This window comes from Phallusia mammillata, chromosome 8 (assembly GCF_965637545.1).
Source record: "Phallusia mammillata chromosome 8, kaPhaMamm4.hap1.1, whole genome shotgun sequence".
NCBI classification, from domain to species: Eukaryota; Metazoa; Chordata; class Ascidiacea; order Phlebobranchia; family Ascidiidae; genus Phallusia; species Phallusia mammillata.
In genome coordinates this window covers 1605998-1625707 of record NC_137259.1, presented here as the reverse complement: position 1 = coordinate 1625707, position 19710 = coordinate 1605998, and the positions used below count along the sequence as shown (strand labels likewise).

Genomic DNA, 19710 nt, shown 5'->3' with positions numbered 1-19710 from the left:
ACAAAAACAAAAAAGCAGTTTAACTTCATACAACAAGAAATTATTGTATTGTAAAGATAAACAAGAAAACACAAAGATGATGAATATATTTATATTTTCTTATAGATTAATAAAATATCTGAAACTTTAACTTGTGGAGGATGAACCTCCGTGTGCAATAAACCAGAGATTTATTTTCATTGTTTAATGTTTTTGTGGGTTAGTATAACAGAATATTAAAAGTAGAATAAACAAAACAAGAAATAATTTTTCTTGCGTGATTATGAACAGAACAAATTACAATTTTGGAATGTGACAAACCTACCAAAATTTTGAGGTTGATTTCTATGAAACATTTGTTCACTGAAGCGAAACACGCGCGAAAGCTCCAGTGTTGTGAAGAAAATTGTGAAAAGTTTTTGTTTCAAGTTCACAAATTAAATGTGCGAGGCTATTTGAGTGTGTTATTGTATTTTGTGTGTATTTAAATATCTTGTTGCAGTTTTGTGCAATTTTTTACCGAAATCATTTTTCATGCACTAAACTTGTCAAATTATTATTAAACCGTTTTCCAGTTTTTTTGTTTTCGTTCACGACTTATCCACCACATCCATTGAGTATGCCATCAGCAGATATTGAAGAAAACCATTCAACCTACGACCCAGGCAGTCTTCCAAGTTTGCTTCCCATCTATTACAAATATATTTTTCCATATGTTCCTTACTACAAATGGCTCAGTTATGGTTTAATGCCAGGTTAGTTTTGTTGTTTTATTTGATAAGAAACCGATAACAAGTGCAATACCACATCAATATTTGGTTGTGTTGATTTTAGTACCTAATAAAATGATGTCTACAAACTAATAAAATATTACTATAAATGTAGTATAAGGTACCTTTTATACAGTATGCAATTGCAACCACTGTGTTAGTGTAATGGTTAGGGGCAATGCCTCATGCACATCTTTTTTATTTCTAATCCAAAAGATTTTTTTTCTTTTTTGTGGACTTTGAAAATGCCAGTACTTAAGGCTATTTAGGTTGAGTGCAGTTTAAACAGGGTTGAAACAAACGAAAATCTTAAGAATTTGATAGTTTGCAAATATTTAGGAAAAAATCTGTGGTGATAGAATTCCAGTGGCCATCCACCTTTTTTGTGCTGCTTATCTGAACCTAATTTGTTTTCTTATTTCATAATAGGAGCAGAATCTTCCAGCTTTCCTCGACGTGAATTCTCGTTTACATTGCAAAATGACATTTATGTTCGGTATCAGTCGTTTGGCAATCAGGCTGAAATGGAAAAAGAAATTCAAAGAATGAATCCCTATAAAATTGATATTGGTGCCATCTATTCCCACTGTGTAAGTTGCACTACAGTAAATGTTTATCACCTACTTTTAAAAAAATTAAGAACAATATTGAATGCCATCTTTACGCCATTATTATCTGATTGCAGTTGTGTTGTTTCCTTTACAGCCAAAAGATCACAACAAATATCATAGCGGAACATTCAAAGCACTTCACAAGGAACTGGTGTTTGATATTGACATGACTGATTATGATGATGTTAGAAACTGTTGCCAGTAAGTGTGTCTCAAGTAATAAATTTACATTCATGTTATGATTCATGTTAATTTTTTCTAAATTATTTTTTTAGTTTTGTTTAGGTTTGGTTTAACATTAAGACAAGAATTCCATGCCATTCTTTTTAATATATATGTATCTTTATTTTAGGGGTGCTGATATTTGCCTCAAATGTTGGACTCTGATGAAAATAGCAATAAAAATTTTGAATCGTGCTTTGAAAGGTAAGTTGATCACAAATACGAGCGCATATGAAAGTACTTTCTATTTATTAAATTAGTGGTTCTTGATCTTATACAAATCGCATACATACCACCTGGCTACTTTTTCTATCGCTGCTTACCACCTAAAGCCTGTTTGAATGGGTAACCAAGAGATATGCCATTTTTTAACCAGACAAGCATATTTCTGAAAAGTTTAGCAAATTCCAAAACAATGTCCAAGACATTAGACCAGTGGTTCTCAACTGGTGGTCCATGGACCACTAGTGGTCCACACTCCACAGGACGTCCAGTAATTTTTTTGATAAACTAGAGATGATTGCATCTTACATGTTAAAAGAGTATCAAAATGTTAGCTGTGAATAATTGACTTCTTGAAAATCGGTTTTAAACAATTATGTTTCAAGCCCAAGTAGTAGTTTTGTATGCGTTCTTCGATCTTGCTCAAAAATAAAATGGTCCATGATATTATTTTTACTGAAGTGGTGGTCCATGGCCTGAAACGAGTTGAGAACCACTGCATTAGACTGATCAATTTGGTCAGTTGAGTTGTAATTCTTAATCTGGCTTACATTAGGTATGGCAGATAGTTACTCACATACCACAGACTGAGAACCACTGCATTAAAAACTCTTGTGTAGGGCTAGCAAATTCACGATAATATGTTTTATTTATACTGATCCCAAGTAATTTTACATTCTAGTACGTGATAAAAATGCTAAACTGATAACTAACTAGAAATGTTTTTGCATTGTGATGTAAGTTTTACAAATAAAAAAATTTTTGTGCAGAGGACTTTGGTTTCAAACATGTTTTGTGGATTTATTCTGGTAGAAGAGGCGTGCATTGCTGGGTGTGTGATGAAAAGGTAAATATTCTAATTGTACGTTATGTGTGTTAAATTCAAATGTCATCACAGTTAATTGCAAAAATCACTTGAAATAAACTTCTGTTATAAACTAAGAGTAAACAACTTTATGAAGAAGTGTTTAAACCAACTAACCCTACAGAAAATCCCATCTTGACTGTGTTTAGGCTAGAAAGCTTTCTGCTCATGCTCGTTCTGCTATTGTTGAGTATCTCAGTTTGATACAAGGTGGAAATGTTGAGAAGAGGGCTGTTATGAAAGAGCCTGTTCACCCCTACATCAGGTGGATATAACCTGGAATACTACAAGCTGGTTTCATGGCATTTTTACATCATTTTCCTTGTAACAATAATTATGGGTCCCCTTCCCTGTTTTTCTTTTTTTTTTTCTTCCTTTTCTTTTTCTCCCCAAAGTTTGTCCGACTCGTTTTTCCATCAAATGTTTGATGGATTTGGCTGAAATTTACACAGATGGTAGATATAGTTATGTAGATGTGCATCCCACTTTGTTTTTGTTGATAACCCCAGTATTTACCCCGCTAGCCCCCTAAAATGGGTATTTTTCCCCCGAAGTTTGTCCAACTCGTTTTTCCATCAAATGTTTGATGGATTTGGCTGAAATTTACACAAATGGGAGATATAGTTATGTAGATGTGCATCCCACTTTGTTTTTGTTGATAACCCCAGTATTTACCCCGCTCGCCCCCTAAAATGGGTGTTTTTACCCAAAGTTTGTCCGACTCGTTTTTCCATCAAATGTTTGATGGATTTGTCTGAAATTTACACAGATGGTAGATATATTCATGTAGATGTGCATCCCACTTTGTTTTTGTTGATAACCCCAGTATTTACCTCGCTAGCCCCTTAAAATGGGTGAGTTTTTAAACAGTGTCAGAATTGGCTGAAATTTGGATTTCTTGTATAGTATGCCATTTATAGGTGTCAATTGTTGTGTTCAACCCTGTAGTCTTAACATTTACCCCACAACCCCCAAAAGTGTAAAACGTATTTGTATGGTACTGGGCACCACAAACGAAAGATTTCTTTGGAGCAATAGTGTTACAAGGGCAACCAGTTGTTTGTTGCTCGTTGGTGGGTTTCTTGGTGGTCGTTTTTGCGCCATGGCAGTTAGGGGCTTGTTAACAGCCCTATGACGTCAGAAACAGTAACGGTTGTTGCTCAAAACACCTCTAGTGGTCGAAATTTTAAACATTGGCGAATTGGGCTGAAATTTTGCAGTACTATTGATTGAGTCATTGTGGTTTTTATATATTTTTTAGTTTGTGTGTCGAACCCAATTAGTTGCCCTACTAGCCCCCTAAAATGGGTCAGTTTTTTTAAAACGTTAAATAGGACATACTTTAACCAATATCTGGGGTGAATCTAATTTTATAGTTTGTATTCTACATAGTATTATTATTTAAGCCCAGTGCCGATCACTGTGTTTTACCTTACAACACCCGACTTTTGCATGGTTATCTCTTGAAATGCATTATCTACAACTTTGCATGTGTGGGGACCCATGAGTTTTTGCCTGCAGAAACGACTAAAGTTATAAAAGACGGTGACTAATAAGGGACCCAATGCAAAATAAGCATAGGAAATATATTTATGTTTTAAAATAGGTTATAGTGTATATGCAAGGGCAATATGTGCTAAGCCACCCTTCTAGTTTATATTGGACCATGTATAATCTTGAGTAATGCAGACAGTTTTGGAATGCTTTTTGATTATACGTACAGATCATGTGCAAAATATTTTACAAACAACATTTTTTTAGACATTGCCTTAAAATTGTGAATGATTATTGGGAAAAATATGCACTTGAGGACCAAGAAATATTTTCATCCAAGGAGGAAATTGATAAAGTTCTGAAACTTATTCCTGATGAAAATGTCCGAAGCACATTAAACAAAGCTTATCAAAGTATTTACATTTCATTGTCTGTGATATGTTTATGAATAGGTAATGATTTTTTCTCACATGGAAATGCAGGTGCATCTATGGAACCCATTGATAAGTGGAAGAGGCTGCGATCTGAATGCACACAAAACTTTGAAGTGGTAAGTTAAAAACAGTTATTAACATATATATATATATATATATATGTCAAGAAGCAAACAAGCCAATATATCTGTGTAGAAGATGCCGTTTCGACACACCTTATGTCATTCTCAAATGAAATGAATGTCAAAATATATTGGCTTGTTTGTTTCTTTGGCATCCTTAAAACCATGGATTGTGTGCTTTAGAGATAACAGTGCTTAAACATGTCTGTCCTGTCTTCCACTCCCTTTCCAAAATGGCAGAGTGGCCAACTGGACTGTTAGATCTGCAAGAGGTTAATGGTTTTAGTCCTATTGTTAGCAAGAAAGTTTAATGACATTGATACGATCATTTGGGTTTCAAAGCTGGAGGCATATAGATGGAAATACTATGACAAAATATTTCGTCATTCCTTTTACTAAGAATAAAAAGAAAACCAACAAAATGTCGAATATCACTTTGTCTTGGTGTTTACACAAACTGTGGCAAATAGAAAATCCTAATCCTTTTTTATGACATTTACTAGGACCCAAAGAAAAACAGAAAGTTGCGATATTGTGCTCCTGAAATCATGCTTGAATATTGTTTTCCGAGGTTGGATGTTAATGTTAGCAAGGGTGTCAACCATTTGCTGAAAAGCCCATTTTGTGTTCACCCTAAAACAGGTAAGATTTTTGTAAAAACACATAATATAACTTCAATCTGATCTTGATGTTTTCAGGTCGTGTTTGTGTTCCTATTGACTTGGATAAAATTGATGAGTTTGATCCATTTCTGGTGCCGACGATAAGGTAAACTCGTTTAGAGCTTTGTTCAGAAGTTTTTTTTTTACAAACCATCCACCTTCATTTAAAGGTTGCGATATTCTGTCTAAAAAATGTAGAATGATTCTGGTTGTACAATTTACTTTTAACAATGTTATGTAGAATATGCACCCTAAGAATATTGATAGTTGAATTATAAGCAAACCAGCATCTGATATGTTTGTCTTGCTGCTTTTGGGGTTTTAAAACCTTAAAATGTGTTGTTACATGCATAACTGTTCAGTTTTAATCACCCAAGGTAAGAAACTTTTTCTTTTTAGTGACTTATGCACTGAAGTTGAACATGCCCAAAGTGATAAACAAGATATGGAAACAAACACTGAAGGAGGTGCTGCTATCAGTCAATTATACTGTGTTCTGTGTTTAAGTTCAACCTTTTTAATGAAAAAAAACTTTTTTTTATTTTATCTGTTTCCTTTCAAAAAATATTTTTCTGTTTACAAGCGTCTTGCTATTTTGGACAAATACAAAAACTGGGTTTATTTTACAGTGGATTAAGTTTCAAGTAACTTTTTTTCACAGATGAAAAACCTGAAACACCAAAACGACGAACTGGAAACTTATACAAAAAGACAAGACTAAACGAATACATGAAAGTATTTCACAGTTTTTTAGAGAATTTAAAACAAGAAGCCCCACAAATAAAAGGTACAGATCATAAAATAAAGTATTTTTGCAATCTTTTCACTCTAACAAGTCTTTACATATTTTTTTACAGAGGAAAAAATGGATTTCTGATTTTCCACTGATATATATATTGTACAATTTGATTTAAATACAACCAGTGCTGTATTTGTTACTTGGGTCTGTGGTGTATACGGCGATTGGTTTTATACACTGTTTGACACCAGTAAAATTAGTTAACAAATAGGTTTTAACACGACCAGAAGCAATAGAAGAACTACTGGAGTTGCATTGCATACAAAGACAAATGTAAGCAAATCAAGTGAGTCTGGATGGAACTGTTATGTTTGTACTGTGTTTATCAATAACTTGCATATAAATAAGTGTTGATTGGCCAGCACAGGTTAGGAAAGGTTTGTAAGTGATGTCATACTTTTTGGAGAGATAGTTAATCACTTTTTGTTGTTCCTGTTTTAAATTTGTATTCAGTAACTTATTTAGCAGGATCAACGTAAAAAAACAGCAACAAATTTATCTCAACCTTGTATGGAAGTCATAAGACCTAATCCAGTTACCAGGAAAAATCAATGAAAGACTTTTCTACACTCCTAGGAGTTGTTTTGGCCCCCATATCCCCCATTAAGCCGTTTGATATAAAAAAAAATAAAAAAACAGTGAGTACTAATCAATACTTTTTGATGTACTTTTGATTTTCGCATTCAGTAACCAATCTTACACACACAAAAACAGCAACAAAAATGTTCGCAGACCATTTTTACAAACTTTCAAGCGATCTGTACAAAGTATTATAACGACATGTATTGTATTGCGTCTGAAGAATCTGTCCTTATTAATCTCCCTGTTTCATGCATGAGGTCAACGATGTAGCGGGTTGGGGGGTAACGAGGGGCTCCAGCTTCCAGTGACGCAGCTACCGTCACTTCGTTCCACGCTCGGTTGTATTCGCCACGCACAAGTGAACAAGGCACCCCGATTTTATCAGCAAGGACCTAAAATGTTAAACAAGTTAGGAAGAACGTAAATTCATGACTGGGATCAGACCTGAAGCGTTTTTGTAGACCAGGGACCACGACATACTTGTGGTGAAAACATAGTACGACAGGCCTACTTAAGGCGCTGTACTCAATCAAGCCGCCTCCAAGCAATGGGAACGCTGAAGTTTTGTGCACACTCAACCACAAAAAGTAGGGATTGGCCAAGGCAGAACCAGAGTACTTGTAACCAAGCATTTTGATGCTCGGTACTCGGCCGAGCAGCACAAACTCACCGGAGTGTTACATTTGCATGTTCATGCCTTGCTAACATACGAAAGTAGTGTTCGCAAGGTATCCCAGAACAAAAATGACTATTTTTAATTCGTTGGACGGCGGATTTCTAGGGCTGTACATAGCTTAATACACCGCTGATAACGTAAGGAACCTTGGCTACAAAACTAGCGTGGAATTGGAAATGTTTTTTACGTACCAATGAGAATTAACGTAAGACGCTCGGTGTTCGACCAAACAAAACATTTGCAGTTTTCTCTAACAAAAACCATGACCTAATTCTTTTAAAACGCTGGCAAGGTATAAGGCAGTCATCACCTTGTACAGTAGAGCTCTGTGGTAGTGAATTCCTCGTTGTATCCGACCAATGGGAACGATGTTCGATTTCAACTCGTGTTTGAGTTCAGCAACGTGAAGGTCCCAACTAAAATCAGCCAGTTTTCCTCGTTCAACTTCACCACCCATTCTTTCCACCACAAATCTACGCAAAATATATTTTTGTTCTGTTTTGGCTTGTTTGAGAAAGAAAAAATAAAGGACAGCACATTTCCAAATCTAGCAAGGTTATCAATTTTAAAAGAACGTCGAAGACTTGACTTTCTGGCCAAACCAGGGCTTATTAGTTGGGTCAGCAGTTAAGTTGCAATTCATCATCTGACATGAATTAGGTATTGCAGAAAACCATCATAGTACGCCAGGCCTATTAAATGCGTTGTACCGAATCAGCTGGTCTCCCAAGCATTCCCATATGACAAGGCATAGGCTAGAAAAATCTAGCCTGCGGTGGGACTTCACAAGATCGACCGTAGGCTATTAGCTAAGATGAAACATATTCATACTGGGAAATTGGTTGAATCATAGTACGCCAGACCTATTAAAGGCTTTGTACCGAATCAGCTGGTCTCCCAAGCTTACCCATATTCCAAGGCACAGGCTAGAAAAATCTAGCCTGCGGTGGGATTCGAACCCACGACAGGAGTCTGTTCATCTAGGTAGCCTACTACCAGTGGTATGCGCACCATAGGTTGAGAACCACCGGTTTAATTTTACTGAAGAACAAACACAGTCTCCTATGCTTTTAAATACTCACTGGGCGACTGCGACGATCTGCTCTTTGGTGGTCGGCATCGGTTGAATGTACTTCGTGACGTCATCGATGTAGCTTTGTAGAGCAGTGTCCACCGGGGGGCGGTAGACGCCGTCTGCGCAAAATCAATTGAATGGTTTTTAAGTAAAACTTTGTTGCAAGCTTATTTAAACTATTTTGGTTATTGCAAACGGATTGTTTTGTTTTTAGTCGGACACAAAAAAAGAAACTAATTGGGTTAGGAACATGCATTATGTAATCAGTCGGTACACGTTAGTCCATGTTGCTACGTTTATCAGTCAAAATAAGATTTTTAAAGTCTTTCATAATCAGGTGGTTTTGTTAATACCTAAAAGTTTGACTTAAATACCTAAAGTTTTCTTTGGTTAGTGAAAAACGTCTGAATTAACGAGGTATGCAAGAAAAAACTTGGTGCAAAGTTGTTTGGAATTTAAAAACCGATTAAATTTGACCAAAAACGTTTGCTACCGATCTAAAATATTTGTGATTTTAATATAATTCGACATTCATAGGTCTTTCACTTTGCGTTTCAGTTTGAAGACGTTACATTGCTACGTCATGCCCTACGTATATCATGACGCTAATGACGTAATAAAACCTTGTCGCTCCAACTGTTTTTTCAACTCTTCCTCAAGCTGAAGTTGTTTGAGTCTCATCGCTGGAAACATCACGATCACATGACGTCAACATTTTTCACAATCAATTTACGTGATTATTAAATCACGATCACAAGACGTCAAAATTTTCACAAGCCATTGATGTGATTATTAAATGACAATCATATGACGTATCACGACATACGTGATTTATCACGGTCAGCATCATGTGATGGACGTTTTTAACTTTTACACAGGTCACGTGCTCAAGACTCAAACGTTACCGAGCACATGGCGTCATTAGTCTGTGAGATACTCACTTGTTTATGACGCCACAAACGTTTGCCACACAACCAATCCAAACATCTGACACAGTTAAACTTCTCATTCAAACTTGATTGGTGAAAAACTTTTCAAACCAAGTCAACACACGTGAACCGCACAAAACCTTTTACTGACCTTCTTTTTCTGCTCGCAATCTTTCAGCTTCTTCACGCATTTGCGCTTCCTTGTCTTTCTTTTTCCTATCATGTAAACCAATTATGCTGTATAAACCTAATGGACTGTTTATAGATTATGAGTTGAGTTAATTTCGCTTGGTGAAAGAACACATAGCGATGCAGCTACATTGAACAATCACTGAGCCGGAAAATGCTGCGCAACGTCAAAACGGTAAAGAAGTTGTTCTTGCGATAAACCGTAGTCCGTTTTAAACAGTGATGTTGGCAACTCACTGTAGCCTAATTAAGCTCCGGCATTTACTTGAATGTAAGAGTAGTTGGCCTCTGCTTATGTCGGTTTCAAATTAAGTTGGTGTTTTCATGCAAAGTCTCACACATTAAGTTCTAACCCGTAAGAGTTCAACTAAAATTCCAACTGAAAGCCAGGCAGAATCAGTTTCGTTTATAAATTTAATACACTTCAGAATTTAACAGTTACTGACCTTCTGGTGTAAGATGCTTTGGAACTAACTCTGCTTCCTTTGTCTGCTAAATCTTCTTGGGTGGTTTTGATGCTAAAATTGTAAACATTAAGTCAGTTTCGCTAGTATAGCAGAATATTTAGATTGTCGTTTTTTATCATTTTAGCTAAATTGGTTTTAACAAATGCATCTGTACAGTGAGATAGAAAAAGGAATTTAGGTTAGGGTAAATCATACACAAGCACCTTAATATTTGTTTGTAAATTGTACTTAGTTTAAAATTTTGCACCCAAAAAGCAGTGGAAACTACTTAATTAAGTCGACGAACAAAAAAACACACAGCAAATCATATTGCATGCAAAATGAAATCAAAATAAAATCATGCTGGAAAGCAAAACGTTTAGGGGTGATTCAAACTGATCTTCTTGCGCAATAATTTTCATGCTTTAAAAGAGTTTGTAAACAAGTTTATGCATAATATCCAAACCAACTAACATTTGTTTTTGTTTAGAAATCCAACTCGGTTAACATTTCTATTCAATCTGTTAGCGCGAGAGAATCATGCAAGTTATCCGGGTCGGCGCAGTGCGACCTCTCTCTTTCTTTAACATGCAGTCAAGCGTGACAACAAACACAAGCGGCGTAGCCATGGAGACGCAGCGATGACGTAAGCATGCTAGCAACCTCTCGCCGGCGAGGGGGCTTCGAGCCCGTGCTGGCGTCACTGTGACGTCACTTCCAGGTGCGTCACCTCCGGTTGTGACGCAAAGTTGGGATTCCATTTGTTCGCCTTCTGCGTCCGAGGCGTCAGAATCGTCGCAACTTTCGAGAAAATTCGGTCAAATTTTGTGTTTAATACTTTTTTCTAAGTACTGACTTTTTCCGGGATTAAAGGTAAAATCCGTAATTGTTGTCAAACAAACTTTTCTCAGTCTTTTTTTTCCCTTTATTGATCGCAAATCTTTTAAACAGAATAAAAATCTTGCAATGACTAGAAGTGTTCACTGCGATTGGTTAAAGGAAACTGTTCTAAGGCTTTCGGAAGTTTGTATTTCAAAACTTTTTTACACTAAATTACGCATCACTCTGATAAAACCGAAACTCAACCCACAAAAAAACAAAAAAAATACTGCAAACTTTTAAAACCTGAACTCTGCAAAAATTCAAAACTACAACTCTCAAGTTTTAACTCGAAACCAACCACAAACTCTCACATGCAAGAAACTTACGGTTCCGAGGATTTGCAGTTGACGAGGAGAATTGGTCGTCGTTGGTTGACATCTTGTTTTGCAAGTTCGTCCAAAGACATGAACTTCGTGTTCGGTCGCAGCTGAAAAATGAACTTTTTGAAAAAAATTGACGCTCGGTTTAAAATTGTTGAAATGTGGTTTAACAGACAAACTTTAATCCGCATTTTTTTAAAGTACAAAATACACAATTTGCTTAAATTACTTTGTTAATACAGTATGCGTTTAAACACTTTACACCTATCAACTTTTAGTTTGCCAAGTAACTAAGAATAGAAAATATTTTCCCAAAATCAGTAGATGAATATCGTGGAACACATATATTTCGCCTAACTGGCATCTTCAGTTCCTTATTCAAATAGAATTTTGTTTGGCAAACCTGTCCAGCATCGTAGAACCCGTCAGCAATTATATTATGACTCGACAGTTTCCCCGTCAAGCTGTACTTGGCCGGCAAGTTACTGTCCAGAAGTTTGTCCAAAGCCGCAAGGCTGTAGTTGTTTTTACGCTGATCGGAATCGTTAATCTCCTGAAGAATTTCAAGGCCCCTGAAAAGTAAAAATAAATTTATTGACTACAATCGAATATAACACTGGTTGTGTTGCATTAGTTAGGTTGGAGGTTCTAATCCCCAGTTGTTTGGCTGTTTTATATTTATCCTGGTGCTCACAATAAGTCTGTTGTCGAGCTGCCGTTGAATCGTCTTTTATTTGATTTTTTTAGAGTTGATGACTTCATTTTAGTTTAACCCACCAGGTTCCATTGGGTTGGAGCAATGCTGCTTAAGTTTCTTGTTCAGGGAAACACAAGCTACCGAGATGGGATTAGAACCCACATCCTTGTGGGGACCACTTGGCCATCTTAGTGACTAAAACCAAGTTAAGTTAATTTTATTTAACTCCGTGAAAGGAGACATAACATTGAACAACGGCCAAGAAACGTAAATGCAGACCAAAACAGTGAATGGCTGATAATACTGCCATTGCACCGTAAAAGCGATAATTTTGTCATTTGCCTCTCAGTCTGTGTAACACTGGACAAGCTGGAAATTACACTCACCCAAGTTTGGAGATGGCAGCAGCAGTAGGAGGGTCAGAACTACAAGCTAAAATTGCCCATGACGCATTTCTTCTCACTTCGCTGTCACCTGACTGCAATTGACCAATCAGAGGCTCTAATCCACCATGCTGACGCATCTGCAAAGAAATTACATTTCAAAAAAGTTTACAAAATATTTACAAAAAGTGGTCACAGTTTATTCACCAGTAAAAAGGCCTTTTTTGTCACAATTACCTAAAAATAACAAATTGGTCTTAGGCTAACAGGTAAAAAGGCAGGCTTTCCAATCTCTACTGTTAAAGTCCGGACAATTGGTATTGGATCTAAAAGTGTAGCTTAACTTATGCAAGATTTCAAATCCACCATACCTCAGTTCTAGCATCCGCTCCAGTCACAAAAGCAGTTACTGCCTGAGCAGCCTTGCTTTGTACTTTGGTGCTGTTCGATTTCAAAGGTTCTGTCAATGATGCAATAATTCCTCGCTTGAATATGTCAGCCCTAGACAGAAAATAATTCCATTTTATCCTAACTGCACCCATTTGTTGAGAAAATTGTTTGCTTAGTTACATAATTTTACCAGTGCTACTATCCCATTAACTGAAACTGTTACATGGAACTTAAGTAGTAGGCTGAGTTGAACCAAGCTAATTCAGATTTTAACTCATGTCTGTTCAAGTGATAATGTTTAAAGACCGGAAATATTTGCGGATTTTTTGTGTGTGACTTGGGCGAATGATTGACAAATCATCAAGGGTAATACAACTTTTAAACACTGACCTAATGTTGATGTCATGAGCCATGTTGATGAGACAAGCTGCTGAATTCACAACTACTGACTCCTTGTTGTATTGAAGTAAAGTAAGAAGTTGCTCAACTCCACCAGCATTTACAACTTCACTGAACAAGCACAAAACCATTTGTTGTAGTTAAAAAATAAAACAAAATTTATTGCATTACCTATGCTTTACTACAAGGTTAAATTTTGCTGCAAACAGATTCTAATAATTGGTATCAGAAGACCAAAAGTGGTTAAACAATAAAACATTTTTGTGATAGCTTTACCTCATTATTAGGGTTGAATGTGGAAACAAATCCTCATACTTGTTAGTTATTGCAATTAATGTGATTAAAACGTTGAACATAATGTATTATGATAGCTATACTTTATGGTTGAAGGTTTGAACGTGAAATTTTTCCTTACTTGCTGTTATTTGTGTTGTTAAGAGTGAGATTTGCAAGTGCAAGGGTGGCAGCTTCCCTTACATGTCCAGACTCAGATGATAGCAAGGTTATCAGTGGAGGAATTCCCTCTGAAACACAAGTGAAAACTTATAAACAATGAGGATTACCTTTTTGTAGAGTTTGTGCATACAGCACTTATCCCCAAAGTTGGAAGTTGTTTGTTAATATTTGACTCCAACCAAAAACTAAGTTATTATTTTTCCCTGTACAATTTATTGCTGCGCTTTGACAAAATCAGCCTAAAGTCACCACAATTCACCAAATTTTATGAATATGACTCTGTACTATTTAGAAACCGTCTCTTTTAGAAACTATTTAAAAACTCTTCAAGACCTAAAAAAGACTTCATCGACTGTACAACTCTGTTTCTTACCCAAAACTTTTTAGGATTTGATTTGAATAAATGTCTTACAACAAAAAGTTGATGTTTACTGTTTTATGCCATTACCGGATTTTCTGAATGTATCCTTGGCAGCCAAATTATCTGACAGAGAAGCGATTGCTTGGCAACCAGCGACAATCACTTGCTCATCAGTTCCACCGATCATCGTAATAAGTGTTTTCTCCACCTCTTGCTCATGCAAAATTTTACCATTTTCCACTGAAAAACATTTTGTAAAATCAAGTTAAAAATTTATAACCCTATAAATCAATGGCAGTCCTGCAACTTCTAAGGCTTTTGGCTTATGATTTTAGCAGTTATTCAGTCGGCAAATTGAATACTGTACAAGGAAAAAATCAGCAATCATGATAAATTTTGAGTACTGTAAACAAGTTTTTTTCGGTTACCAATTCTAAAAAGTTGTTTTGTACCATGTTGAGATAGAGGTCATTTACGTTGCTTAAAATTTTGTCACACATCAAGCCCATAATTTTACCATTAAAACAGCCACTCTAACATTTACCATTTTTAGCTGCTCTGGCAATAGCTTTGGCTGTGTTGGCTTGTACTGGGGCGGAGGCATTTTGTTCAACAGAAAACGACAGGAGCTTTTCCATTCCACCACTGCTTCTTATTTCATCAAGTGAATCTGTGTCCTCCATGCAGTTGGATAAAACTGCCAGACAATGAACATGGAGGTCTTCCCATTCCTGGCAAGAAAACAAAAATATCACTACATGCCATGGAACCATTTGGGTGGTATTTGTATTTATAAAGGTTGTTGCTTGTCATGTTTGGCAATTTTTAAATTTTTTTTAGATTAAAATTTGTTCAGAACAAACCCAGAATTCAGTGGTTGTTAGTTAGTCACTGAGGTGCCATAAAATTTTATGCCCCGCTGGAAATGCTAAACACCAAAAAGGTCGGGATTTACTGGTAGTTATTCATTACAACACTAGTTATTAGCAAGTACCTTGTTTCCAAGGAATTCCACAAGCTGCTCTAAACCTTCGTTTTCTCGAACAACAACTCGTGAATCCACTGCGATTACATAAAAACATTTTAAAATTTTTGACATAGCCCACACAATACACTTGTAGGCTGTAAAACGGGAAATACTTGTCATTAGTCACCACAAGATTGTGTTAATTTAGTTTTGACTCTATGTGCTTGGGCAAAACTGATAATGGTAAGCATTTGCAATCTGTTTCTGAATGTAACGAGATAAAAAAATATTTGAAAAAAGAAATGTGATTTTTCCTTGCTAGTCTCTAATTTAAATAGAATCAGATTTTAAAAGAAAAAAAAAAACATTAGTAATTTGACACCAGGGAATAAAAAGTACAGGTGCTCTGCAACAATTGTAGCGCTTTGAACAAAATATTCAGTTTTACCATAAGTGCATACCATCCTGTGTCAAAGCAGCAAGAGTTGTCAAAGTAAGTTCTTGGATGACAGCATAATCAGATTTAAGAAGATCCAGCAATGGCGGAATCCCTCCAAGTTCACGAACTGCAGCTCGATTTTGAAAATCCTAATGCAACAAAAATCTTAACAATGTATTTTTAAAGACATCAACAGGTTTTAGTTACAAATATTGATCACAGACTTTTTAATACCACTTTATCTCACACAAGTGGCACAAAGCACAACCAGAAAGCTGGAACACAAACATGAACTTTTTACTGTATTGTGTTTAGTGCAAAACAAATGAAATCGGATAACAGTTTTGCCACTATGTTTACCACAACACTGCAAAGCAGTCAAATGGAACACAGACATACACATGGATAAAAGCTTACACTTTATTTAATTTTCTGTGTGCAACAACCTTTCCTATTGTTTGTATGTTTTCACAAACTTGCCTCCTTTCTACAAATGTATATCTCACCTGAACCAAGTTGCAAATAGCCTGAACCGAGTTCTTCTGCACGTCAGGGTCAGGAGAAGCAAGAAGGTTTATAAGAGGTTCGAGCCCTTCAGCTTTTCCTATGCTGAGTTTGCTTGCAAAATCAGTGGACATGTGAGATAGGAAAAGGCTGGAAAACTCATTGCAGACATCATCCTCTGAAATATCAAAGGTTGTTCTTTGTTAAATCAGCAGTTCTTGTTTGCCCAGGCTAAAATGTAAGACAAACTTAGTACCGTTCTTAAAACTCGAGTATTGTATATGGGACAGGTTGTTATAATTGACTCTAACAAAGACTAGAAGGGTGGCTTAGCACATATTGCCCTCGCACATACACTATGATCTATTTTAAAACATAAATATATTTCCTATGCTTATTTTGTATTGGGTCCCATATTAGCCATCGTCTTTTATAACCTTGGTTGTTTCTGCAGGCAAAAACTCATGGGTCCCCACACATGCAAAGTTGAAAATAATGCAATTCAATAGATAACAATGAGTAACATTTTAGGGGGCTAGCGGGGTAAATACTGGGGTTATCAACAAAAACAAAGTGGGATGCACATCTGCATAACTACATCTACCATCTGTGTAAATTTCATCCAACATTTGATGGAAAAACGAGTCGGACAAACTTCGGGAAAAAAATACCCATTTTAGGGGGCTAGCGGGGTAAATACTGGGGTTATCAACAAAAACAAAGTGGAATGCACATCTACATAACTACTTCTACCATCTGTGTAAATTTCATCCAAATCCATCAAGGATTTGATGGAAAAACGAGTCGGACAAACTTTGGGTAGAAGAAAAAAAAAGAAAAAAACAAACATTTTAAGTAAAATCAATATGTGTCCCCTTCAGGGAAGGGGACCCATAATTATGTTAACGTCCAGGATCTTAATAGTTTTTGCTTGATACTAAAAGCTGGAGGGTTGATAATATGTTAGAGTTTTACATATATTTTACTCTCAGCGGTACTAAAGTGTAGGAATGCCAATTTAGACAATGAAGCTTACAGTTTTCAAATGCAACATACCATCTCCAAGAAGTTGTATTGCAGCAGTAATACTGTCAGTCTTTCTTAAATATCGCCGCACATCAGCTAAAAAATATATCCGTAAATATATGTTAACACATTGCTACAAGAAATCATTTCTCAAGTAAAAGCATTGATTATACATAACATCACACATAGTTCAAAGCATGATTTTAAACCTTACATACCATGCCCAGCCATTACTCCAAATGCCATGCAGGCATATCGCTTTACACTTCGGTCTTCATGATTGATCAGACGTATAAGTGACTCCATAGCTCCAAGATCCAGAAGCTGCAACTTATTTTCATCACCTGTAATAATAGATTATAAATTTATGAAAATACACCCAAAACTAGGCAGTTGTAACACAAAGTCTAATTTCTATATTTTGAAGTTTTAAATCAAAAAAGTCAATAGCTTTTGGTTGTTGATCCTTATGAACAGTAAAAGGAACTATATACCTAGAATATATACATATTTAACTTAATATAGAAAACTTTTAATTTAAGTTAACTACATTAAGTGTGCATTTTGTAACTTACATTTGTCTGCAAACCTGTAGATCGCTTCACAAGCTTTGCTGAGAACTTCATCCTCTTCGGACTTTAACATCAAAACTACAGTTCCCGTTTTCTTGCTCTCGATGTTAAGGGGATCAAACTGTTCACAAAAAAACAACAATGAAATTAAACAAACATACATAGAGCTAAATGTGAGGAACCTGAAACTTTTATCAGGAAAGATTACTTGATAACTAGAGCAACATTTAACACACTGTCAAAGGGCAATTGAAAATCATATGTTTTGTGACCAAACCTTGTTTTAGGTAAAGGTTCTGATATTGAGTTTATATCCATGCAAAGTTAAATTAAGTTAAGAGTAATTGTGTTTCACTTTCATAAAAGCATACTACAAGTTAATGCTAAAATGTAAGTATTAAAACAATTTCAAATTTAGCAAAAAAACACTTCAGTTTAACTGAAATTAGTTTCTTACCACATCTTTTGCTGGAGGTTCCACTTCTTTCTTTACTTTTTTACCCATGGCTCTCACTTAGGCAAACAAGTCAAACTATTTTCTGCACACACCCAAGGCCAAGGGATTGAAAGAATTTAAAAGTTGTGAAAATGACACTGCTTTACGATCAAACAAACTTACTTCAAACACTTATTGTATTAAGGCAACCTACTTAAATACACATAATCCCAGAGACATAAAGAAATGGGAAATATACATTCCATACAGTTTAATAAAGCGAAAAATGATAAAAATCGTTAAAAGTTTGTCAACAAAAATGCGCTAAATCGAAAACTCACCGAACCATGACCGAATGAAGCTTGATTCCGTTGTTAGGTTCATATTAAAGGTAAACGTCCAACGTTTTATTTTTTTTAAATTTTGGGAAAGTTTTTTTTCTGATTATGTGTTTGTCTGTTTTAACTTATCTTAGTTTGGACAAGTAATATTTTGGATTCTGATTATAAAATTGTGGGACAATGTAGCAATCATCAAAATTTGGTTTACTTGTTTGTTTTTTTAAATCTTTTGGCTGCAATTACAACCTAATTATTACCTAAATAAATCACAAGATTACCAAAAATGTTTCATTAGAATAAGTTAACAGAAACATGATTGAGACAATAATGCATAAAATACTATTAGACGGTTGTACGCAAATTTATCAGGAGTTGGAAATGAGCGAATACGTCGTCACATCACATGGTATAGAAGTTCAATTATTCAATTGTAAACAATGGAAAATGTTGTAATGTACATGACGTATAGCCTACATACAATAAATCTCATCCAGATTGAGGCTTTCGTGTGGTTGTTGGATTAACCCGGGTCAACCCGATTTTCATTAAAAAGAGGTGCCGTTTGAAAAGTTCAAAAAGCAATAAAAAAAATTCGGAAAACAATAAGCAAACAAATAACATTTCGGAAAACACCATTAAGTTTTCTTCATTTGACAATATTCCACATGAACATTTTATGTCGAAAACGTTTCATAAATGTGGTCATTATCTGCTACAACGTTTATGTAGTTAAGTCGATTGTTTTGCTTTATTGGAATGTTGTTGTTTGTTGTTGACGTTTTCGTCTCTAAAAAACAAAATTAAAAAGTTTTTTTTTTTAATTTCAACAAATCAAGAATGTCACTCAAGACTTTTTCATCGAAATTGTTAGCATGCTCATTTTAAATTTTGCTAATGAATATTGAATACATTAAAACCGATTTGCGATGAAAAATGATTATAGCCGCTATGATCGAAAAGCAGTTGTCAAAAATATGTTTTGGTAATTTTTCGTTGCCCAATGTTGTCAGCCCATAATATTCAAATATCAGTACAGTCATCATATGAAGAAAAGTACCTTTTTGAGTGGTTACAAAGCAGCCCACATTGTAAACTTTCATGGCAAGTAACACAGCTATTCCAGCTACCACAAACAAAACGACAAGCAAGGCAATGCTCATGGAGAAAAATAGTTGCCCTGCTGCAGCTGGTGCCGGGGTTTTAAACACTTCTGACGTGTTTTTACCGTCAATAACAACATACAAAGAGCTAAACGTCGATTCATACTTCACAACGATTGTGTACATTCCCAAATCTACTTCTGTAACCTGCATTTAGAAGTTATGTTTTAAGGCGAAAAGAGTAATTAAGTAAAACGCTCGCCGTACTTACGTTTGTGAAAAGCAAAATAACTTTGTTCTCTATCAGGTTTGAATTGTAGAAAAGGTTTCTTACTTTTACTCCTGAAACAAAGGTAAATT

The 19710-nt window shown here is 35.6% G+C and overlaps 2 protein-coding genes across 3 annotated transcripts; one reads left to right on the top strand and one right to left on the bottom strand.

The window, feature by feature from the left end:
• Positions 1 to 398: 398 nt before the first annotated feature.
• On the top strand, positions 399 to 6319 carry LOC145204098 (DNA primase small subunit-like). The gene is made up of 13 exons (XM_080076525.1): positions 399 to 734; positions 1179 to 1339; positions 1455 to 1561; positions 1713 to 1786; positions 2575 to 2651; positions 2819 to 2934; positions 4431 to 4576; positions 4646 to 4713; positions 5223 to 5361; positions 5418 to 5487; positions 5781 to 5848; positions 6043 to 6168; positions 6239 to 6319. Exons 1-13 carry the CDS (start codon positions 599 to 601, stop codon positions 6256 to 6258), a joined length of 1308 nt encoding a protein of 435 aa, XP_079932651.1. The 5' UTR covers positions 399 to 598; the 3' UTR covers positions 6259 to 6319.
• Positions 6320 to 6812: 493 nt separating this feature from the next.
• On the bottom strand, positions 6813 to 18112 carry LOC145204096 (armadillo repeat-containing protein 3-like). Of its 2 annotated transcripts, XM_080076523.1 has the most exons (21): positions 17931 to 18112; positions 17477 to 17594; positions 17120 to 17245; positions 16932 to 16997; positions 15878 to 16053; positions 15394 to 15520; positions 14960 to 15027; positions 14510 to 14696; positions 14053 to 14205; positions 13564 to 13672; positions 13140 to 13259; positions 12731 to 12860; positions 12363 to 12499; positions 11683 to 11851; positions 11286 to 11386; positions 10741 to 10878; positions 10078 to 10149; positions 9594 to 9658; positions 8521 to 8632; positions 7749 to 7911; positions 6813 to 7154 (listed from the first exon to the last, which is right to left on the bottom strand). In XM_080076523.1, the coding sequence occupies exons 1-21, from the start codon at positions 17976 to 17978 to the stop codon at positions 6951 to 6953; spliced, it is 2589 nt and encodes an 862-aa protein (XP_079932649.1). In that variant the 5' UTR covers positions 17979 to 18112; the 3' UTR covers positions 6813 to 6950. The 2 variants fall into 2 exon arrangements, with proteins under 2 accessions (XP_079932649.1, XP_079932650.1); XM_080076524.1 differs by lacking the exon at positions 10741 to 10878 and having other exon boundaries at positions 17931 to 18110.
• Positions 18113 to 19710: the final 1598 nt, after the last annotated feature.

Bases quoted from the DNA above. Each gene is read 5' to 3' on its own strand.
- LOC145204098 (XM_080076525.1), top strand. From the start codon at position 599: ATGCCATCAGCAGATATTGAAGAAAACCATTCAACCTACGACCCAGGC. The intron at 2,652-2,818 runs GTAAATATTCTA...GACTGTGTTTAG, and splicing joins GCTGGGTGTGTGATGAAAAG to GCTAGAAAGCTTTCTGCTCA. The intron at 4,577-4,645 runs GTATTTACATTT...ATGGAAATGCAG, and splicing joins ATTAAACAAAGCTTATCAAA to GTGCATCTATGGAACCCATT.
- LOC145204096 (XM_080076523.1), bottom strand. From the start codon at position 17,978: ATGGGTAAAAAAGTAAAGAAAGAAGTGGAACCTCCAGCAAAAGATGTG. The intron at 11,852-12,362 runs GTGAGTGTAATT...TTTACTTTTCAG, and splicing joins GCTGCCATCTCCAAACTTGG to GGGCCTTGAAATTCTTCAGG. The intron at 8,633-9,593 runs GTCAGTAAAAGG...GATTTTGCGCAG, and splicing joins ATTGCGAGCAGAAAAAGAAG to ACGGCGTCTACCGCCCCCCG.